This window comes from Saccostrea echinata, unplaced genomic scaffold (assembly GCF_033153115.1).
Source record: "Saccostrea echinata isolate AGI-Se365-2 ecotype Australia unplaced genomic scaffold, CSIRO_AGI_Sech_v1 ptg000025l, whole genome shotgun sequence".
Classification (NCBI taxonomy): domain Eukaryota; kingdom Metazoa; phylum Mollusca; class Bivalvia; order Ostreida; family Ostreidae; genus Saccostrea; species Saccostrea echinata.
The window spans coordinates 1034970-1059009 of NW_026889774.1; the positions used below are offsets into that span (position 1 = coordinate 1034970).

At 32.1% G+C, this 24040-nt stretch overlaps 2 protein-coding genes and 1 long non-coding RNA gene across 3 annotated transcripts; all 3 read left to right on the forward strand.

Moving 5' to 3' along the window:
• The first annotated feature begins 7709 nt into the window (after positions 1–7709).
• Positions 7710–13515, forward strand: LOC133192476 (uncharacterized). Its single transcript, XR_009721808.1, has 3 exons — positions 7710–7775; positions 7893–8154; positions 13456–13515. It is a non-coding gene; the product is annotated as an uncharacterized LOC133192476 (long non-coding RNA).
• Positions 13516–13653: 138 nt separating this feature from the next.
• Positions 13654–19899, forward strand: LOC133191854 (uncharacterized). Its single transcript, XM_061327586.1, has 7 exons — positions 13654–13698; positions 13843–13875; positions 14868–14930; positions 15190–15388; positions 15513–15605; positions 15733–15825; positions 16023–19899. Exons 1-7 carry the CDS (start codon positions 13670–13672, stop codon positions 16287–16289), a joined length of 777 nt encoding a protein of 258 aa, XP_061183570.1. The 5' UTR covers positions 13654–13669; the 3' UTR covers positions 16290–19899.
• A 1733-nt stretch (positions 19900–21632) lies between these two features.
• Positions 21633–24031, forward strand: LOC133192477 (uncharacterized). The gene is made up of 4 exons (XM_061328479.1): positions 21633–21695; positions 22321–22563; positions 23306–23503; positions 23626–24031. Exons 1-4 carry the CDS (start codon positions 21682–21684, stop codon positions 23918–23920), a joined length of 750 nt encoding a protein of 249 aa, XP_061184463.1. The 5' UTR covers positions 21633–21681; the 3' UTR covers positions 23921–24031.
• Positions 24032–24040: the final 9 nt, after the last annotated feature.

Sequence of the window (24040 nt, forward strand, 5' to 3'; positions counted from 1 at the left end):
CCGCTCTTGAACATCTATATAGAATTTATCTAGTGCTGAATTGAACACTTTAAATAAAACAGTATTGAACACTTTAAATAAAACAGCTCGTACCACGTCCTCTTTAGTATAAGAGTTTTGCGTCATTTAGCTATTAATTTCCTTATTGATTGTCGAACTTTACCAAATTTTTTACCATGATTACCAAATATCAACCACATTTTTAAGTTCCTTCGAAACATTTATCTAACATTTACATTTACACCACATCACGCATTCAAGACTGATATGTTTGTCCTGCTTTGTGAAACCAAAAACAGAGGATAATTTAACCAAATCCAAATGAATTTCTGCTAATATATCAGCATATTATAAAACTTAAAGAAATCGTATCTTAGAGTAAATTAAAGAGTGTTGCGGCAAGAGATGGCATATATATATATATATATATATATATATATATATATATATATATATATATATATATATAGATATATATATAAAACTTAAAATATAAACTTATACATGTACGTAAGTTTATTAATTGAAAAGTGGGATAGACTAAAATGACATAAAATATGTAATCTATGTAGTTCATGAGAAGAGGACTCTTTTAAAAGAAATATAACATATATTACCCATTTTTATCACTCAGGTACTACATGAATAACTAGTAAAGGTTATAGTCAATGAACTGTTGCTACATGTTTATATCTTAAAGATGGAAATACTTTTATATACATGTATGTTGACTTTGCAAATAATAATGATAAGTGCATTTCACAAAACTAATACCCCTGGTAAATGTCCATTTATAGTAGATTGATTAATTATTTGATTGATTGTGTGCTGTTTAACATCCCATATGAAAATTTTTCACTCATCTGGTTTAAGTAAAGTGCCACAAATGTTCAGCTTTACATGATGCTTACGGTCATAGCAGTGAGGGATCTTTACGTGCTATCGTCTACCGTAAAATGGGACCTCGGTTCTTGAGGTTTTATTGGGAAAGACCCGTGACTTTCACTTCTATATCGAGGGCTTGGCGAAGGAGCAGTCACTACCTATATGTTAAACTTCTCAAGTTTGACGCGGAGCGAGAATATAACCCTGGCCTCTAAAGCACTGTTAAAGCTGCAAAACGGGGAGAGGGCCTAATTTATACGGGAAATGTTTACTGTGACATTACAAAAATATATCAAAATATAATACAAATATCACACAAAAATTACCAATTCCTCATAATACCGGAATATGAAATAATATGCGATTTTAAGATGTAAATACTACCTAATAATATTAAACGCTTATGTTTGACGCGGTGCCGGGAACAAGAATCGAACCCGAAACATCCAGATCACGAGGCGAACGCACTACCATTAGGTCATTTTTGTTTATTGAATTGATTTGAAGGAATATTTTACGACAACACGTACCAGGCAAGGTTTTATAAAAAGGAAATCTGTTAACAAAGCTTTACCACAATTATGTTTTCAGGCTGCGTATAACATTGTTATTGTACTTTAACTATTTATTGTAGTGTATTTAACTTTTTTTCAGTTTCTGGGGACAGACATGAAATCTGTGTCACAGTATAAAGACTTGCTATTTAGTTGTGAAGCTTAATTGATTGATTGGTTGTATGTTATTTTACATTTTCACTCATATAGAGACGTCACCATAAACTGGTGAAGGGCTTCAAATTTAGACCTTTACTCGGCACTCAGGGCCATTGAGCAATAAGGGTTCCCTAACGTGCCAACGCCTACCGTGACACGGGGCCTCGGTTTTTAAGGTCTCACCCGAAGGACCCGCTACTTTCACTTCAAATTAAAATGCCGAGCACTTGGCGAGGAACAGTTGCTACCTATTTTTTAATCGACTTATGTCAGTCGCGGCCCTGATTCGAACGCACGACCTTCCAATCACGGATCGAGCGCTCGAACGACTTGTGAAGCTTGTAGTACTGTGTTGGATGATGCCTATCCAGGACCGACCCATATACTTGGAATTTTAATCCCCTAATGTCGTTGACAAAAATTTTCACACTGTTTGCAAGAAGTAAAATCATCACTTTATTTTGGCCCACACTTTTCTTTCATGAAAATTAACCTCTTGTTCAAAAGTTGTAGTCAAAGCTATTAGATTAAACGCTGTATGTAAAAATTCAACACCAAAAACCAGAAAGAACCATAAATAAGTGAAAAGTTGCAAAAATGAAAATATTTGATTTAAAAAAAAATGTCATTAAGAACAGCAACAATATGATACCGTAAAAACTATTTTTATGAAATAAAAGAAAAGAAAATTTTTAACAGCATCAATGCAATATACAGGTCTTGTCCGAAGAGAAGCGGTTAAAATCGAGGGACACGGTGCATAAATTGAGATAGCACTAACCCAAATATCTGGAAAAGCAAGACACGACACCATGATATTATTTTTTTCTCTTTTTATCTTTGCAAATACTTAATAATTGATTTTCAGTCCTCATTCTTTAGCCAGTGTCGTATTTAATGCTTTAAATCAAAGTACAAATGCAATATTAATGTAGTAGTTGGTGACCTGTTCCTTTAGAGTGAGGGTTTTGTGCGTGTCATTCCGCTAAATTTATTTTCCTACATATACTGAATATTGCACCTTGTGCAATCAGATAAAAGTAATCTTACGTCATATTTCAACCTGTCATTTACCATTTAAATCTTGGCCATTTGCGTTTAATTCGTATTAGGTACTCACTGGAGTTTAAATGTTTGTCCTACAATATGAACCTAGAAGTCAGGGATGTCATTGACATTCTGCTAAGATAACAATTAATTCCCATATTCTAAAATGAGCATCAAACTGATATCTACAGGAAACATGGGTATTGCTGGTGGGAAAAGGTAACTGCAAATTAAACATTGTATAGAAAAATAAAAATAAATGTGTAGTACATGCATTCTGATGATAAAAAAATTATCGCATTTCATCAATAAAGAAAGACATGAAATAACAAATATCAAATATTTTTAAAATTTCCTTGTTTTTTTTTTTAAGAATTTGCAAATTGCAATGGAAAGTTCACAAGTCTCACAAAACACTGAAAAAATAAAGACTTTTAGCAGATCTGACCAATTGCCCAGATGCGATATCAAAGCCCGTTTTGTATATTATACCTAATATCGGATAAAAGTATAAAGTGCAAAAAGATGAGAAGAATATTTTTAGTATCAATTGAGCAATTAAGGACTTTTATAACCCTTTTCTGCTATAAAATCAGTTCGTACCAGATATATGCATTATGGTTAATTTAGAGTTCATAAGCTTTATAACTTTCTAACAATTTTAAGCTTAGCTTAATTTTACTTTCTAAACTATGATTTCAGGAATTATACAATATTGTTATATTGTAGCATATATATAATTAATTAATTATTGAAGTGTATTGTACAGATTTTTAGTTTCTGAAGAACAGTTCAAAATTTGTCTCAAACTATAAAGATGTGATATTGAGTTGTGAAGTTGAGAGGTGTATAATTGTTGGTCATTTTATATACTAGCCCATTCATACACTCACAATTTCAATCTGATCAAAGGCATTGACAAAAGCAGACATGTTCACACCTTTTTCAAGAGTTGGAGAACTTACTTGTTACGTGGTGTGGTCCGTGCTGTTTTTGCATGAAAAAGACATTTTGTTTTAAATGGTGTTGTCTAAATTGCTACGTCAAACTCTGATGGTATTATCTCGCTTAATTACAAGAAAGAAGAGGATGATGCATACATGTACATTTGTAAATGAAGGATTGTGAAGATTCCAATTATTCAGTTTATTCTCGTCGTATCCTTGGCATCACGTACAGCATAATCTAGTGATCTAACACTTGCCCGCTTTTGGAATCACTTATCTAGTTGAAATTGCTGAGAAAAAGCAGCATTTTGATACAGTATTTTTTATTGTTTTAAATTCTTACAATCTAAGTAATTTGTTGATGAGATCTAAGGAGCACAAAATTAAACATCTTGGGAAGCAAGATTCCTATTTACCTCACCATATATTCCTGTATCACTGATATTGTTATTCTGATATCAGTTTGATTAATATTCTGAGATCATTAAATTGATAAAATCCAAAAACAAATAGTGTTTATTTATGAATAAAACAAATTATAACAAAGCTCACTACGTCTTAGGGTGTGTGTGTGTGTGTGTGTGATTTCTTGTATTTTATTTATATACCATTGCCTCATATCTAAGCCTTAATGAGTCATGCCTATTTTTTGACTCTCAATATCTCGGTGATAAAAGCAAGGGACATTAAACAAAATTGCTTATCTCTAAGAAATATGAAGCAGTTACTGCGCTTATAATAACACAATCAGAACAAAAACCAACAGGAACTAGCTTAAATATATACAAAAAGTGGGTTTCGCTAATTTATTCCAATACAAAGACGTAAATGACATTTCTTCGCTAATTATATGTGTTGAAGATTTCTATACTGTATTCCTTCATATCTTTTAATTACTATTAAGATTATTGCCATAAATCTAATTAGTCTATCTGATCAATACATAGGGCTCACGGCGGGTGTGACCGATCGACAGGGGATGCTTACTACTCCTGTTCACAGATTTGTATTGTTTGAACTTTTTCTTTCTTTTTTTTCTCTTTTTTTGAGATTCATCACAGTCGAATATATATATATATATATATATATATATATATATATATATATATATATATATATATATATATATATATATATATATATATATATATATATCGATATTTAGAAAGTATGCTGGTTTTGTCAAGAAATTAATTTTCCATATAGACATCTGTATCAACATTAGACATGCCCATTAAGGAAAGGAATTCACGCAATGTGCATGGACTGCAAAAACTGTTGTAATCCACTAGGAGTTACAATATACCTTGTTTATACTGAAAGAATTAATTTACAGAGATTTATACAATGTTTATTATCATGAGTGTATATTTCACCACCTGGAAAAGAAGCTCTGTAATTCATTCAACCTGTAATCGAAATACAACGTTAAGACTTTCAAAATTAAATTCTAAAGTGTGGAGATGTCTGGTCAACAGTACAGAATAACAAGATGCCGCCCAAGATGAAAAAGAAAACATGGAAATATTCTAAAAGAAAGGCCGATTTTAAATTCGTGAAGTCTAAAATATGTGAAATAGAATTAACAAATATGCAAAACAGTCAAGCATTCTACACATAAGGTGTATTTTGTTGAAAAAAGCTGCCCTTTTTTCTATTAAATCTATTTAAATGTTATTTTCTGACTGGAATCGGGTAATTCTATTTAAAACCTATTTAAAATCATGTGGGTTTTGAAATCACCGATGGGTTTAAAAGTTCGCATACTTAAATTGTAAAATGGCAACAACATCACATATATAGCATGATATACTAGTAGTATATATGGAAGGGGGGTCATGCACCTTTTATTTGTACTATAGCTGTTGCGCTATACAATATATAATATTAGAATTGTAGATAATTTAAATACATTTTTTTAAAAAAACGATAAATTCATGGTGCATCAGTAAAATGCCGCACCTTGCGATACAGAACACAATCCAAAAGTAGCAATTACAGGTGCCATAAGTCGCATATATAGCAACCACGCTCGCGCTGTTATCAGAAACCTTATTGAATCAAATATTTTAATGATCTTGTGAAATATTACAGACATGGGAAATCATTAACGATTAAAATATCCTATCAGTTTTGATACAAATAATTTTGCGTAATTTGTGTATAACATAGTAAATGCAAATATAGTTACTGTAAGGTCCAGTAACATACATTAAATATGTAGGTGTAACTAAGACAGTTAATGGATTGCTCCATATACGTGTTCAACTAACAAAACAACTCTAGTACATAAAAACTTACTAAACTTTAATAATTATGTCTTAATCAAATATACTACCATGCCTAAACGTTTAATTGACGTATACTGCCTCTTTGATGTAAACCTAAACCAATATAGTAGCGGGTGTTTCAATTCGCACGTGCACTTTACAAGCAGTGATATACATGTTGGTGGATACATATATATATATATATATATATATATATATATATATATATATATATATATATATATATATATATATATATATATATATATACGTGTTGTATCTGCAATTCTACGATGAAAATAAATGCATACTTATAAGCACTATTTCTATATCATTAAGATTAGAACAAACAAAATCACACATAAGGTCTCACAATTACATTCTAATGCGCGCATGTTTAAATCAAAATGAAAATGACTTCAATTTATTAGGTACTTGGGGAAATAAAAACTTTCTATTGTACTATTTTTTAATTATCCTTATTTATCGCATATCAGAATTTTGACTTTGGGTTTTCCCTACTAGATAGATCCTTAAAAAATTAGATCCGCGAATCTTCTATCAAACATATCACGTTTAAACTGATAAAGCTTGTACACGGTTTGTCTCGTTGATTATCGCTCTTTGTAAAAACCCGACACATCAAAACGAAAGTAGATTTTAACTTTTAACAAGGTTTGAGGATTTTGCTCTTTGTAAATTTTCTTGTGCTCCCATTTGTATAAGTATTGAGTTTTTATTTCATCTTTTACAATTTTCAAATATATGGGAGGATGTAAATGTTAGGCACGTGGTAGTGAAGGGGGCTCGAGCACCCCGAATCAGTAATTTTGCCAGTATATACTTTACTTCACAGACACAAAGTAATTCAGGTGTGTTCCCCCTGGAGAATGTGTGACAATGATGACATTTTTATGCCCCCGTAATCTTAGCTTAGGGGCATTTAGCTTTTGTACTGTCTGTCTGTCTGTTTGTCTATAAAAACTCTAACCTTGCCCTTAACTTTTGATTGGTCAAAGCTATGTCTTTCATATTTTCACACATATATCCCTTTATCCCTTGTGATAAGACCTTTCTTTTGGTACCAACATATTTGACCTCTTGACCTTAGAGTTTGACCCACTTTTTGCAAAATTTTACCCAAACTTTAACCTTGGCCATAACTTTTGAACATTGGTGCTAGGGCTGTCATACATGTACCTAACATCTGTATTCCTTGTGAGAAGATCTTGCCTTGGGTACAAATATTTTTAACCTTTTGACCTTAGAGTTTAACCCACCTTTAAAGACTTGAACCTTGGCCATAACTCTTGAACGGTTTGTATTGGGTCATTCATGCTTCACAGATTTATTCCTTGTGACAAGACTTCTCTTTGGATACCAACAATTTTGACTGTTTGACCTTGACCTTGGAATCGGACCTCTTTTTAAAAACATTCAATTTGTTCGTGACCTTATGTATTTCATGGGACAAGACTTTTCCTTGGGCACCATTAATTTTGACTATTTGACCTTGACATTTGATCTACTTTGGAAAAACTTTAACCATTGCCATAACTTTTCAGAAGTTGATGCTGGAGCTTTCATATTTCACAGGTGTATTCCTCAAGACAAGGCCTTGTTTTGGATACCAACATTTTTGATCTCTTTGACCTTGGATTTTGATTTGCATTTGAGAAATTTAACCTTTAATTGCCATAAGCTGCCGTATAGGGGAATCAGTGTTTCACAATCACATCTTGTTTAATCTACAATTTTAGAAAGCGATGTACATTGAATTGTTAGTGTATGCATACAGCTGTATATGTAAAATCTCACAAATACTGTAACTTTTATGTAGATTTGAAAAATCCATTATCTGGTACTGGAACCTCCGCACACACCTTGCCGCTCACTGCCATATTTGCCAAAATGTAAGTATAAGGTTTTATCTAATTTTAAGATGTCACTATAAAATCCTTTCATTCTCACATTCTCTCTCTTTCTCCTCGTTGTTGTGACATTTTTAAAATTTGATTTGTTGTCCATAGGTTTTAATACCATGTCAAGGCATCCGTATCACCTCATCCCAACAGAAGAACCGACAGAAAGTTTAAATCCTGGGGATTGCATTATTCAAATAAATGACAATATGTCAGAAATGAAAAAATCTAATCCAAAGTACTTTCTTGATTGTTGTCGTTGCTGTTACACAATGTTCTGTTACAATGTTTTTGTGGATTGGTGTTTTGCAAGTGTAAATGCAGTTTATGGATGTATTTGCTCAAAATGTTCCCAATCGAAGGAGAGCAAGTAAGTGTCTCGAACTCGCAACACGTAAAGAATATATATTTTTTTAAATATTCACATTTTGTGTGAAATAATGATGTACTAATCATACTACAGTACATAATGCACCCACAAATTATTAGCGATTCTCTGTAACCACTTAAACTTCTTTGCCACGCATGGTCACCGATTTTGATGAAACTTTGCCCATTATTACAACTTGACACCAGAAACATATATAAAATAAAATTTCGTTGCTATGTGTCTTGGTTGCCATGGTAACAGCCAGAAAAGTTGAAAAAATTGAGATTTTCAGCTACTTTAAATCTTTATTAAGCCTTAATAAAGACTAAGAAAAACAAACAAACCATTCTCCCAAAAACATGACACCTTGTTGCCACTTATGCTATAAAGAAACTATTTAGAATTTATCTCTAAGTAAGTGGTAACCATGGGTACATTTGGAATACATTTTAGATGCTGAAAAACGCTCTATAGTCACAAATGATAGATGTTACATGATCAAACTCAATCAACAACGTAAGAAAAACAATGAAAAATATTTGACCTCATGTAATTAGGTATTGGCAATATTATTCTAAAAATAACTTTCATGGTTGCCATGGTAACACAGTGTCACCATGCAAAATCTGTTGCTATGATTGGGTTAATGCTACTATCGTGAGGAAAAACAATAAAATTCACGACTGGCACATATGCATCTTTAGGACCTTGCAACACCGACAACATAAGAAAAATTGAGATTAATTGTTACTTTGCAGTGTAACCATGGAAACAACGTACTAGTTGTTTAAAGTGATATTTTTTGCTGCTTTAGGAATTTACTAACCTTTTAATATGAATATTCAAAAGGAAAATGAAATATATTTTGTTATTCTTTCATGTGACATGATTATTACTTTTGATCTACAGTAACAAAAATAGCATGGATATATACACATGTAGGACTCGAAAGTGTGAAGGGAAGTCCGATGGTCACGACGAAGTCCGATGGTCTGCGACAAACCCTGGCGGTTTGACACGCCAAAGTCCGATGGTGCGGAAAAACAATTATCGCAAATCTTGCTTGAAAGTATACACTACAAGCGAAATAGTGATGCGTTGAGTGACAACACTAATGAATCTGACTGAAATACAATTGAATCTGAGTGAATAACAATTGAGAAATCCAACAAAGAATCCGATTGGTTCATTATTATAGGTCCGCCCACTATCTCAAATGTATTGCCGAAAACGTGGAAAGTGTTTTGAAAACGGACAAAAAGTTGTGTTTATATATACTGAGCTAGATACCGACTTTTGGTGAACAAGCGGGACGATGGAATACTTTGTTAAATGATCCTGAGTGCTGGTAAACTGTAAAATGGTCCTGCAATGAAATCTGTGCCAGGAGTTTCAAGTTGATTTTCTGCGATCGAAAAACACGACCGTTTTCCCACAATTTTCTTCTTCAGTACATCAATAAAATTAAAAGAACTTAGATTCCGTGAATTCCGTTAGATTCCGTGAATACTAATTAGTCTGTAATGAATATAAATAATATTTGCTGTAACAATTGCACTGAAAAACACATGGATTTCGATTTTCTGGTCGCTTGTTTATTTACATGACGGCTGGTAAAACAGAAATACAGTTACAAACACACACTGAAACTCGATAGTCGTGGCAATAAACCATTTGAATAATTCATAATATAAATAAAATATTATAAAAATATATAAAATAAAAGAAAATAAATGTTTCACATTGCGTTTAATCGACTATGAATATGTTTTCGGTATCAGCTGGGTATAATTTACAATAATACCTGGGTTTTTCATTTTCTTGGGTTTGCCTACCCAGTGTAATAATTTACTTGTTTACAAACACTAAGGACTAAAACTTAACAGGGATATGTCCCTGAACTTAGAGAAAGAGATTTTTAGTACACTGAAAAGTTGCACAAACTATTCAATTTAAGAACTGTTTAACGAACACCGAAAATGAAAAATGTCGTCAATTTATTGCCGAGAAATACATGTATAGTAGGATAAACAATATGGATGTACATGTAACGTCTGTGAAAAGAATATCACATGCTGAAATATGATTTTATGGTTTGATTCTTTTTTTTTCTAATCAAAAAGTCAACCAAGTTTTCGCCGATCAACTGATCAAACATGGTAGGCCGTTAGACTCTTCAAACTATATATATAGGCAAAGGATACCACACGAGAGTGGGCGGGCCCAAATCAACCAATTAAAACGCATGCTTTATAGAATGGATTGCCGTAATTCAATTGTTCAATTGTCAAATCCAACAGTGTCATCTCTCAACGCATCGCTATTTTGGTCGTAGTGTATACTTTCAAGCGAGATTTGCGATCACATTTGTGACGTTATAGTACTACTGTGCCAAATTGCGATGCCGCACCATGCTAAGATCTAAATAAATACAAATAATTTTTTTATGTCAGGACTAACCGTTATCTCTCGGAGAGGTGCAAGCTTAAGACTAACCCTAATCGGTCGAAAAGTGTGTAAGAACTATAACCTAGATATCTTGGGTGGGTGCGAGACCAGCCCTAATAAGTCGAATAGTATGCGAGGACTAACCCTTAATCTCTCAGGTTTATGCGAAACTATCCTATAATCAGTCCAAAAGTGTGCAAGGACTAACCCTGGTAAGCGAGGACTAACCCATTTATCTCTGGTGGGTGCAAGCAATAAGCAAAATCAGTGAACTTGTATGTAAGGACGAATACTGAATTGATGGCTTTTGAATGCAAGACAACGGCGTCAAGGATTGACGTTGGAATATTGTGACGTCATAAACGTTGATTGTTTCTCCACACCAACGGACTTTGGCGTGTCAGACCATCACACTCTAGCGCAACGCGTCTCATGGGAAACGAGCCATCGGACTTTGGCGTGACCATCGGACTTTGGAGTCTTACATATACACACATTGTTTGGAGAATTTAAAGGTGTTGTTTTAGAATGCAAACGTAGTTTGTGTGACTTAATTTAATTGCTGATTAAGAGAATCTTAGGAATATTTTGTCTGAGTTGAAAAGAGCACGATAGTAAAGTTTATGAATAATTAGATTTGCAAATATTTCGTATTTTTCTTCAGCTGGCGATGGTGTTGCTTCTTCAGATTAAAAAACTGCATCCGTGGTATAATTCAATGGATTTTAAATTGTTTTCGAAAAATCAAGAGAACACCAAGGGCTGGAGAAATTGAAATATTGCAATCAAGGTACATTTGAAGGGGTTTTGTAATTCTTCCATATAATATGATATATATAATATGATCATCAATTATGATATAATAATTATAATAATATACAGTGACAATAAAGCATGGATAGACACCTTTTATCACCCTTTATTTGGTTTATCCCCCAAAAAAGTACAGATGTTTTGAGAATATTTTAAGCGACTAAAATGCTGATTAAGAAATCTTAAGAACCCTCTCTACACTGCACACTAAAGAGTTCTGATTCTATGGTATTTTTCTGCAGTTAGAGTGCTCTGCCCTTAGATTTAAATTCTAAAAAATAGAAATTTACAGTATATTACTCAATTTGTAATCAATCCAAGTATTCTTAACATTTTAAGGGCCAAGATAAATTAATTGAACATGTTATTTACATGTATTTTCTCTATGGAGGTAAACAACAGTGATTTCTATTCACTGATACTGTGTTTTGTTTGAACATTTTTCCTGGGGGTAAATGCCAGGTACCATATATATATATAGTGAAAATTAAATAGAAAAGTTCAATATTAACACCTTTATACAATATATTTTTCTCAATGTCCAAAATATATTTTTCACTGGTGTAGAGAGGGTCCTTAAGGATTGAAAATCCTTTCTTTTTTTAAGAACAAGGAACGGTTTCAGTACATATCTGGCCTTGCTTTTTTCTGAGATATGAAAGTGATGTAAGAAATTAAAACTCATGCCTTCTGAATCATTGAAATTCCATGCAGTAAGCTCATACAAATCTTTTTCTCACATGACCTCCTAAATGCTAATTGTAACGTCATGAACTCGTGCATTTTTCCCCGTATTTTCTTAAAAAGTTACAGAAGACATCATTTTTGCAGTGGAATTTTCTTTCAGATAATATAGACCACATGCATCGCTCATAAATATTTTGAAAAAATGTGATTTTTCAAAGAATTTTACACAACATATCCAAAATTATAATGGGCGACGACTGTGGACACTATTTTCTTAAGGAAAACAAGCTTGGACTGGGTCCTTTTGAGGCTTTTTCTGTTTTAAACAGAAAAAATATATCAAATTAATGACGTAATATTTCCAGAATGACCCTCCTTCATGCAATATTCTTTCATGATTTATCATAGTCATATACTCAACTCATATTTAGGCCAGTTTCAAAACTTTTTGAAAATATCAAATTTTTAGGGCACAATAAAGCCAAAACCGTACCTTCTTCTTTAAAAAAAAAAACTTGATGGTAAAGTTTATGAATGATTAGATTTGCATATATTTCATATTTTTCTTCAGAAGCCGATGGTGTTGCTTTGTCAGATTTAGAAGTTGGTTCTGTGGTGTAATTGAATGGATTTCAAATTGTTTTCGAAATATCAGTAGAGCACCAAAGGCTAAAGTAATTGACATATTGCAATCAAGGTACATTATTAGATTTTTTTTTTGTTTTAATTTTGACATCGCTCATTTACTACGATTTATCAAAAAATCGGTTATTTTTTTTTGCACATAAAAAATACCTCTATTTTCGACAAAATTGCGAACTCATGTGGATCATTGTTCATATTAGCATTTTGTACATTTTTGGCATGAAATGCAAAATTTATGCAAAAGACATTACTTGATAGCGAAAGTAGCAGAATTATCGAAGAGTATGTCGACTATTGTCTGATCCTAATTTTTGTCAGTGATTTTAACCTTTTATTAGCAAAACATGTTCTTTATATAGCTTATTCTCTGATTTGATCAATTTTACGAGCTACCGTGATTTTTTCAATGTTATCTTAATTTCAACTAATAATTCTCTCATTTATGCCTAGTTTTTTAAAAATGCTTTTGTTTTGTTATTTTTTGTTAATTTGTTAGAGTTTGATTTTGTTTTGTGTGTATTTATTAATTTTTTAAGGATGCTTTTAATGTCCCTGTGCCTTGATGAGCAATTAAAGTTATCAGTCGATAGAGTTGTAGAATTTGCATAGATGACACTATATACTCCATAAAACATTAGATTATTTCTATTAGTTTACATATAATTATTATAACAAAATTACTTATTACCTCCTTTTGTTTTTAATTAGATTACACGAGTGTGAAAAGGAAGTTGAAAAGCAGAAACGGTTAAATGAAGATTTGGTAGCAAAGTGAGATTTATGCAAATCCTGTGTATTTAAATATCTATAATTATAATTGGAATGAAATTTCTTTCATTTCCTTTTAGAGTTTTAACTTGTAACGTCCTTAACGGCTACTTTTCTCTCGTTTGATTATAGAAATCAGCATTTAACCCATGATATGCAGGTGCTAAAAACTGAAAAAGACCAGTAAGTTCCGATTAAGTGTATTTCTTACCCAGGAGAAATATTAATTTCTTATAGCTTATCAAATTTGTACATACATGTACCACATGCTTCCATGTCGATAAGTTGGCTGTTATGATAATTTTTTTGACATTTTTTTATTTAAAGGCTGGAAAGAAAAGTTTCTGATCTCCAAAAAAGGTAGTACTAATAACATATATATATATATATATATATATATATATATATATATATATATATATATATATATATATATATATATATATATATATATATATATATATATATATATATATATATTATAAGAGATATTCTATTCCTTGCCTAGCTTTATTGTATTGTGTATGGGTTTTTAGCAGACCTTTTTTGTATTCATATGAAGCAGAATTTGTCCAAAATCTTATACATGAAAAGAAGAAAACACTTGCTGTGGCCTTCAACTCGACATTTAGATATATCAACGACGTATTGTCAATTAACAATGGATATTTCCATTCTTATGTCGATACGATATATCCAGGTGAGCTTGAGAAAAAAGATACCACAGAGTCTGACACATATGTGTCATATTTAGATAGTTTACTTGAAAAAGACGTTAATGGTAATCTAACAACCAAGCTTTATGATAAACGTGATGACTTTAACTTTTCAATCGTCAACTTCCCTTACTTATTCAGCAATGAGCAATATACCTTCATCACCTGCATACGGGGGTTTATATCTCTCAGTTAATTCAATACGCAAGAGCATGCTCTACGTATGTACAATTTCTAAAACGAGGTAAGTTATTGACAAACAAGTTGATGAAACAAAAATATCAGCAGTCTCGTTGAAAGTCATCATTTTGTAAGTTCTGTGGTCGAAACAATGACCTTGTCAGCAAATACAATTTATCATTGAATCAAATGCTGACTGACGTTTTTCATACTAATTGTTAGGCCATTATTTACACACTGAATTGTCGACGGATTTTTCCTTTATTTCCCGATCATGACAAGGAGCACACGGCGGGTGTGACAGGTCGACAGGGGATGCTCACTCCTCCATGGCACCTGAGCCCACCTCTGATGTTTTGGAGGACTTTTGATCTTGAATACTGCTCGTTATCTCCATATATTTCATGTACATCTATATTTTAATGTTGTACCTTTAAAATGTATATTTTCTTACAGCTTAGCTATGGAAAAAAGAAACTTTGAAGAGGAAAAAAAGGAGAAAGAGAAAGCACTTACAAGGTTATTTTTTTTTTATCTTATTTATGTACTATTAAAAAACATATTTCCTAATTTTTTTGTTTTTTGTTTTGTTTTTGTTTTTTGTTTTTGCAAATAATTATGTTTTCTAATAAAATCATGATGAAATGAAAAATGAAAAAGTATCTTTCAAGCAAGCTAATTTGATTTTTTTCTCAAATATAATAATAAATTAATAGTATACATCAGAATACATTTGAGAAAAATGAATAAGTTTGAATAGTAATTTGAAATATTACAGATTAAGTGCCGTAGCTGGGGATAAACTGAGAGTCAATAACCCAGGGATAGCTGATTTGTCTGATGAGAACCGACCAAACAAACTGGCAGAAAAATTCAGTGAACTGTACGACAACGAATGGACTGAATTGTACGAAGTTTTAGAAGAGAGTGGACAAACGGAAGAGGACATCATTGGGAACTTGCTGCAAATATTGCAGGTAACAGAATTTTTCTTAAATCTATATTTGTGAGTGGTAAAACGCTTCCATCATATAAATGTGAAAGAGTATAGCATTGCAAATGTTCAAATTTGTTTGATTTGATAATTTGTTTCATTTGTAGGAGACTTACAACTCTAGTAACAATCTTGCGGAAAATCAACGCAGAGAATTAAAAAAAGTAATTTTACATCCTGCAAACGTAGGGTCAAGGGAGGTAAGTCAGTCATAAAATTGTGTAGTTGAATCAAAATCAAGTTAAAAAATAAGGGACAGAAATACATTTTAGTTGGAATTTCAACTCTTTTAAAAACAAGATATTTAGAAAATGAATTATGTTGTAGGACATCAAACCTCCAGAGGGAATATTGTCTAAAATCACTGATATTCAGAAACAGACAGCATCAATTGTTTTTGGAGATGTCAGAAAAGAAATTGTAAGCCCTTTATTCTCTTTTGATTATTTTTGGAATAACATTTTCTTTACAAGATGCATAATTAGATCTAGAGAGACTGGTTCTCTAGGTAATTAAAATTTTGGGGGAGATTTAAATCTTTAAAATACTTATCATATTTTGCTATAACATGATTAGCCCTTTCTGCCATAAATATTTTTACGTGTGTGCTATTGTAGATGGAGAGCAATAAACTCATCTCCGATGGAATGAATGAAGTGAAGAGAAAATACGTAGAAAGATGTATTCAGCTGTGTTGGATGATGGCTATCCAGGACCCCCCGATGCATTTGGATTTTGGACCTTCAGCGAATTCAGAGGCTGACAAAAACGTGTACAGAATGTATACTAAACAAGGAGACAAAGTAGATTTTGTTGTGTGGCCTGCTGTATTTCTTCATAACCAAGGACCCTTAGTCCAGAAAGGTGTACTACAGCCAAAGTAAAACTAAACATGTAGCCACAATCATTCAATGTTCAAGCATTTGTAGCAATCTAGATTTCAATATGCCTGTTATATAAGTACATAATATATATATTCACTTTTCATGTGTAGAACTTCATCCTCTAAAACTGTTATACATAATTATGCATTAATATTTGTTACATAATTCCTATTTTCTCTTGAAAGGGGATATAATCAAGAAAATACCAGAAAGATACGCTGGTTGTCTTAAAATTTCTTTTCAAGTACCAGTTGGTAAGAAAGGATGAACCTTATGTGAAAGGCTCCTGAAATTTAAGTTTGTTCAAATTATGATCCCTATGGCTAGGCATTGTCCACAATAAAATATCAAAGTTTTTCATGAGAATATGTAGGGAAAATCTTTAAAAATCTCCTTCTCAGTAACAGCGATACCTTTATTAGTCTTATAAATATTTACAAGCATCCTCAAAAGTGCCAATTTAACTTTGATCTTATGGCCCCCGGGTTGAGTGGGGCCACAGTTGGAGATCGAAGCTGATTGGAATATATGGGTGAAAGTCTCTCCACTGTTCTTAAGTTCTCAAGAACAGTGGCGCCAGGATTAGTGATATTAATATGCAAGCATCCTTGGATGTTGCAAATTCTTTTTTCAAATTTTATCCATTCCGTGCCACTCTTTTTAAAAATCTTCTTTCTAATATCAGTAAGGCTGAAGTTAGTGTTATCAATAAGCAAGCATCAACAGGTAGCGAAGATTCACGTTTGTTCACATCATGGCTCTAAAGAGTAGGAGGGACCTAATATAGAATTAATGTTTCGCAAAATATAATACATGTACCTGGGAAGCATTTTAAAGATCTTTTTTTCAAGAACAAGACCTGATTATTAGATATATAAATATGCAAAAATCATAAGGTAATGGAGATTCAAGATTGTTCGCATCAGGCATTGGATAGAAGCTGAATGAGAAGGTATCTTGAAAATTAGAATAACCTTAACAAGATCAGAGTTGCAGAATGAATATGCAAACAATTCCATGTAGTGTGGATTTATTTTTAATTTTCGGGTTAGGTAGGATTAAAATCGGGGATCAAATTTTACCTAATGCATGTACACAGGATAAAAATCTCCTTCTCAATAACAATAAGGTATAGATAAGTTAGAATTTTAAAAAAAAGTATCCTCAGGAAGTGCCAATTCAATTTTGCTCATAACATGGTTCCCGAGTTGAATTGGTCCATAAAAGGAGATCAAAAGTAATTAGAATATATCTGTTAAAATGAATATTGTTTAATATCTTCTGGAGCAAACAGCGCCAAGATATTCAAGTACCTGGGGTAGTGAAGATTTTTTTGTTTCAAATTATAACCCCTGAGTATATGGTGGTGCCACACTAAAGGATTAAATTATTGTCATGGAAGTCTTTTTTAAAGCCAAAACTACTTAAGAGGGCTGGGTGGTTGTGGCCATTTTCAGACTATATTGATCTCCTTTAGAAGAAGAGTTCCATATAAAGATATACAAAAATGATCAAATTTTAAAACTAAAATGTATGAATTTTTTGTTTGCCAAATGATAGTTGACAGCTTAAGATATCTTATCTAAAAATTCAAGTTATATCTGATTAAGTTATATCTGGATATTTGTTGACCCCCCAGCTTCCTTAAGAACTAAGCATCAGGTAGCGCAGAATCAAGGTTGTTTACACCATGAAGGTACCAAATAGGGGATCAGTGTTTCGCATGAGACAATACATAAAACAGAAATTAAAATCTCCCTTTCAAGAACAAGGCCTGATTAGTGATATAAATTCTTACGTATGCAAACAGTGTAAGGTAATGGATATTTAAGTTTGTTCAAATGAAGGCACGAATGGGTTCAAAGCTTAAAATATATATAGATATCTTGGAATTTAGTGATCAGAGTAGGAGTAAGTTAAATCGCATTGGACTTTTGTGGAAAGCGCTGACTTTTATAGTTTACCGCTTACTTTGACAAATAAATCTGCGTTATGTACGGAGGTACGAAATTCATAATAAATAAGAAAAACTTAATATCGATTAAAGGTATGGTGTTAGGGGCGCTAACATGATTTATCAGTTGAGATGAGGGGTACTATATCCTTCCAGTTTCATCTTCAAAAAGAATCACGATAGCTCAGTCGGTAGAGCGCTCGCTCCGTGATCGGAAGGTAGTGTGTTCGAATCACGGCCGCGACTGACCCAAGTCGATAAAAAATATAGGTAGCAACTGTTCCTTCGCCAAGCGATCGGCACTTTTAAGTGAAAGTTGTGGTTCGGATGAGACCTTAAAAAACCGAGGCCCCGTGTCACGGTAGGCGTTGGCACAATAAAGAACCCTCACTGCTCAAGGAGTGCCGAGTAAAGGTCTAAATTTGAAGCCCTTCACCGGTACATTGTATATGGTCACGTCTCTATAAGGGTGAAAATTTCTCGAATGGGACCTAAATCAACATACAATCAATCAGAAAGAATCAAATAAGGAAGGAAAAACATCCCGTTAGGAAAACCTGGTAGGAATTGCTGAAAATGGGAAGAGAGGGGGTTGAGGATAGGGTGATTGCCGTTCTCTTCCTAGACAACGTTATCTGTGCTTTGAAATGGTCCATTATTATCTTCTGATTAACTGTTAAGCTAAATATTTCTATCGAAAAATAGTTTCATTATAATATCTCAGGGTAAAAGTATGCGTCGACTATAAAAGTGAGTGCTTCTCGTTAAGGTCTAGTACAACATTCTCAAGCTGTGAGGATTTTTTTTCAACAATGGACTCTGGGGTTCAAATTTTATACTTACAAGTATATAGGAAAGATCTTTATAAGAACAACAAGGCCATGTTAGTTGGTTTTGATATTTAAGCAACCCCCATGTCACGCGAATATCCAAATTAAATCATAATGAAATAAATAATGTGTGAGGCAACAATATGGGATCAATTTTTTTTCATAGGAATAAAGAGAGGGAAATAAACAGAAATCTTTAAAAATATCTTTGAAACGTTATCTAATTCCTAAAAATAATGAAAGTTAAAATTATATGTCTTTCATTTGGTTCTTTGCATTTGGAAAATAAGTTGAGTTACATTTAGAAAAAAATGATGTCGTGTTGTTTTACGAATATATATTTATTCCACAGCGTGCACAAAAGGACATAGAATTTCTTATGCATGTATGTACATTGTAATTATATGTGTGTGTCCTCTAGAATTATTGTAATTACAACTCAATTTTTAATAATTATCGAGGAATGAGTTCACAGAATTGACATCACCCTGAGATGTTTCAAAATTTCATTGATATTTAAATGTTCTTATGAAATACATGTATTGTGTTGACTTTGTGTGTATATTTTAATAATATGGTAAACATAATTTATCTGCAGATCATGCACATATTGAAAGTGAAAGAGTTAGCGGAGCAACATGTGAAGCCGAGTGTATGGTTGCTTTAAGTGAGATTCAAATACAATCTGGAGTATTTCATTCCAATTTAAATTTCCATATTCAAGTGCAAGTTTCTGTGTACATTTCTTTTACTATTTATTGAACAGTACGAAGTGTGTTTTTCTTCAGTTTGAAATATTGTCAAAAGTGATTTTTTTTTTGGGGGGGGGGGGCAATAACGTATCTGTAACCTTCCAATAAGGTTTGAATATTGAACATTATAATTTCTCATAATGGATAGATTTTATAATATATACTTGACAGTTACAGATAGTATTGTACTGTATTGAGCTTTTCGTGAAATAAAGAGTATTAAAAAAAGATGACTTTATACAAATGTTTTAATTTCTTTTCAGCAAAGTTGAATAAAGAAAGACAATCAGTGTCATATTCTTTTCATAGAGATAAATTTCCAATCTTAACAAGTAGCATAAGGCGGGTGCGACCTCTCTGCAGGGAAGGCTTATTCCTCCGTGGTACCTGATCCCACCTCTGTTTTCAGAGGTTGACTCAGTTTACAATTTGCATCGTTTAAATGCACTTCTGAAAATGATTACTGTTCCTTACCTTCACATTTTATATATAATTATAATAAATTTTTAAAAGTGGAAATACTATTTTGTATCAGATTTTGAAACATGTCTTAAATGCCATGTTGCAGAAAGATTGATTGATTGTATGTTGTTTTACGTACCCTTCGAGAATTTTCACTCCTGTAAAGACGTCAACATATATCGTTGAAGGGCATCAAATTAAGACCTTTACTTGGTGTGATCCCATTCGCCTTAACTGTGAAATACAGATAAGAAAATTTCTTAAAAAGTACTAATGGGAATTTCTTAATAATACTTTTGTTAATACAAACCTTGAAAATTGATGAGGTGTTTTTACATTGATTAGTTAATTACACAGTATTTTGGATTTAAAATGATTCTTTAGTCAATGTACATGTACATTTGAAAATAAAAAGTATATTCAACTTAAAACGGGAATTAATTTATGAATACTGTGAATGAAATAATTTTGTTTTTTATATATATTTTATAAAAATAATGATTTCTTTATTGTAAAATGTTTATATAATTGTTTATCACTATTAGCATATTATCTTAAAATAAATAAAATTAATATAAAATGCTAATAAATAATATTTAAAATAAAACTTTATAATCTCTACCTCCACAAGAGTTTCACAGAATTACTAATACTTTAAGTTAAGATTCATAAAAATACTGCTACACAAACAATATTTAGACTTAATTAGATGTTTATACAAGTTCCCATTTCGCCTTAATTCACCTTAGAGCTTACTATGGCGAAATGGGAATACCAATTTTCGCGAAAAGGGAACAAACCCTTTACTTGGCACACACGGCCATTGAGCAGTGATCGAAGGATCTTTATTGTGCCAAATCTATCGTGACACGGGGACTCGGTTTCAAAATCATCATCCAAGACTTCAAAGTGCCGAGCGCTTGGCAAAGCAACATTCGCTGCATGTACCTATTATTTTATCGACTTAGGTCATTAGACACTTGGGTTTGAATCCACGACCTTCTGATCAAGGAGGGAGTGCTCTATCGACTGAGCTAACGAAAAAGAAGAAGATATAAATCAAAAACTAAATAAAACAAACAATAAATATGCATTGAAGAATGCATGTAACACCTTGTCCTGAAATAAAGATTTCGTCATTTTTGTTAAGTAAATAAACATAAACTGAGCACTGTAACCTCTGTTTGCTATCATTCTCGTATTTAGATATGTAAATACACAATCATTGACGGATTTAAATTTTATCTATATAGTTACACTCGATTAACGTGAAAGCTGAATCTAGGTCAAATTTTCTGGTCACGTGAAATAATCTAAAACATTAAAAAATTAGACGAAACGAAACTAGATTTTCCATCTTTTTAGTTCCTACCTTAGACAAGGCTTTAGATAAAATGGAAGAAGACTGGTATGTAAACTTTTGTCTTTATTTATGTATTAAACACTATGCTACCTTGTATTATCTAGAGTTATAAGTATTTACACCGTTTTAACTAACATCATATAAAAATAATGCAACTAAAAAAAGATGCGCATTGTTTTGAAAGATCAATTTACATCTAAGTATATATCTTTATTCACATTAAACAGAATAATCAAACGTTCAAACCAAAATTTAAAACTTAGAATGAGGATTTTTTTTTTAATGCCCCTTTGAGAATTCAGTTCATATGAAGCAATTACTTTATATACTAAGTATTCCAGTGCAATTTTTCATGTTTCATCAAATATATTAACATTACAACAGATATTTTTTTTTTACATCAATGTATTCATTTAGTTGTGGAATGTATGAATCCATATTTAAAAGTCATCAAAAAAAAATTCCCATGCTTTTCATTTAATACTAATAAGTATATTAATTCTGCAAGTATTAATTTATTATGCCGATATCGAGACATACGTTTATGATTTATGTAATTTGTAAAAGATGCACATTCATTTGTCCAGAAAGCTACAAAAAATTATTCTATTTGTATAAAGAATTCGACATAACATGCATTTATTGCATCTCTACTTCACCTTTTTTTAAGGGTTCTCATCGACAGCGATCCGCAAAAATTTTTTGAGATGATGATAGAAACGCTACATGACAAACTTGTTCAGATTAAGGACAAAATTCAAGATTATTCTCCCGAAGACTTGGACAAATGTGAGCAGTGGGTAATACTAATTAACGTTCCTTGTACCATGAGTGACATCAACTCTGAATATGTACCCACACAACTCAAAGAAAAGACTGAAAGTGTGTTTGATTTACTGGAATCGCTACAAAAGTTAGTATCTTTTGCGATATAGAAAAACAGTAACGTTTTTAGTCCAAGGCCTGAGATTCATGAACATAATTAGAAAGATATTTATGTTAAAACCTCACTGGCAGTTCAAGGCAACATAGCAGCTCTGTTTGTTTCCACAAATCATATAATAAGTTAAGTGTAAAGAACTTGTCATTTATTTAAATGACGAGAAAATGTAAGTTAACCATAAAATAAATACAAAGGAATTTGTCTGCTAGACATGCCAGCATCAAGGAAAGATTGTTGACATATAAACTGTTTTTGACTAGAAATGCAAGTCAATAAATTATTACACAACACAGTGGTCTCCCAGCCACAATATTGTTAAACACACATTTATGATAATGCGATATAATACATCAATCTTTATTGGAAACAAACGTGATGCTTAAAAAATACCAGAAAAATTTTAAATTTAAAGTGTGATAGATGGAATGGAGATGGAGGTTGCTCTTTCGACAGTATTAAAATAAGATGCCTTGCGCGGCAATCGAATTGGCTGAGACAGATAAGGGCTCTGGCATACAATTGAGTCTACTGGTTTAAAAAAGGGGCCAGACTGATTATTTCAAGTTTGAAAATAAATATTTTGGTAGAATATAAAAAGGAAACAATGCATTCTGACATCAACAAAAGTTAAGTTACAAAATTTTATCATGAATTGTTTTACCTGAAAATAAACCTTATTTGAAATAATAGCATATTAAGGAAATATATTTAGCTCCATAGAGAAATACAAAAGACGAGGAAAAGTCCAAGTTGAACAGGAGGCAATTAAGAAGGAAATAAACAAGAACGAAAAACTACAATTTCGACTGGAACAGTTAGACCGGCAAATACAGCTGTTTAAAACGGAAGAAGAACGTCTAAAAGAAAAGGTTTCAACTCTTGAGCTACAAAAGGAAGGTCTACTTACCAGGTACTACAAATAAAAATACTAAGTAGATATCAGTATGAGTACTCAGCATAAAAAAGATATATATTGCATTGTCTATCAATATATAATGAAAATTTACTTGATCATTCCACTTTTCCTTAAAGATTAAGCCAAGTTGCGGGTCTAAAGGTGTACGACAACAATCCAAACATACAGGACTTATCAGATACTAAGAGACCAATGAAGCTAGCAGAGGCTTTTGGAGAACTGTACGACAATGAGTGGACCAACGCGTTGGACGAGCTACTGAATCAGAATGCAACAGAAAGAGTGGCTATTGATCAGCTAACAAATACTTTAAAAGTATCTTCACATAAAATTATATTTTGCCAAAATAAACTTCCGAATCTCTATTCCACCATGTGTCTCAACAAATCATTTATAGAAAAAACTATTTAGAAAACATTTTCCAAACAGAACAAAACCAATGTATCTATATGTTAAGGAAGTTATGCTTTAATAAGATATCATATGTTATGCCAGATTGAATCCAGGGTTAAACCATCATATAATTTGTTT

Coding starts and splice junctions, on each gene's coding strand:
- LOC133192477 (XM_061328479.1), top strand. Junction 22,564..23,305: donor TTACTGGAATCGCTACAAAA/GTTAGTATCTTT, acceptor AAATATATTTAG/CTCCATAGAGAAATACAAAA. Junction 23,504..23,625: donor AAGGAAGGTCTACTTACCAG/GTACTACAAATA, acceptor TTTTCCTTAAAG/ATTAAGCCAAGTTGCGGGTC.
- LOC133191854 (XM_061327586.1), top strand. CDS start 13,670: ATGCAGGTGCTAAAAACTGAAAAAGACCA. Junction 13,699..13,842: donor CTAAAAACTGAAAAAGACCA/GTAAGTTCCGAT, acceptor TTTTATTTAAAG/GCTGGAAAGAAAAGTTTCTG. Junction 15,389..15,512: donor ACTTGCTGCAAATATTGCAG/GTAACAGAATTT, acceptor TTTCATTTGTAG/GAGACTTACAACTCTAGTAA.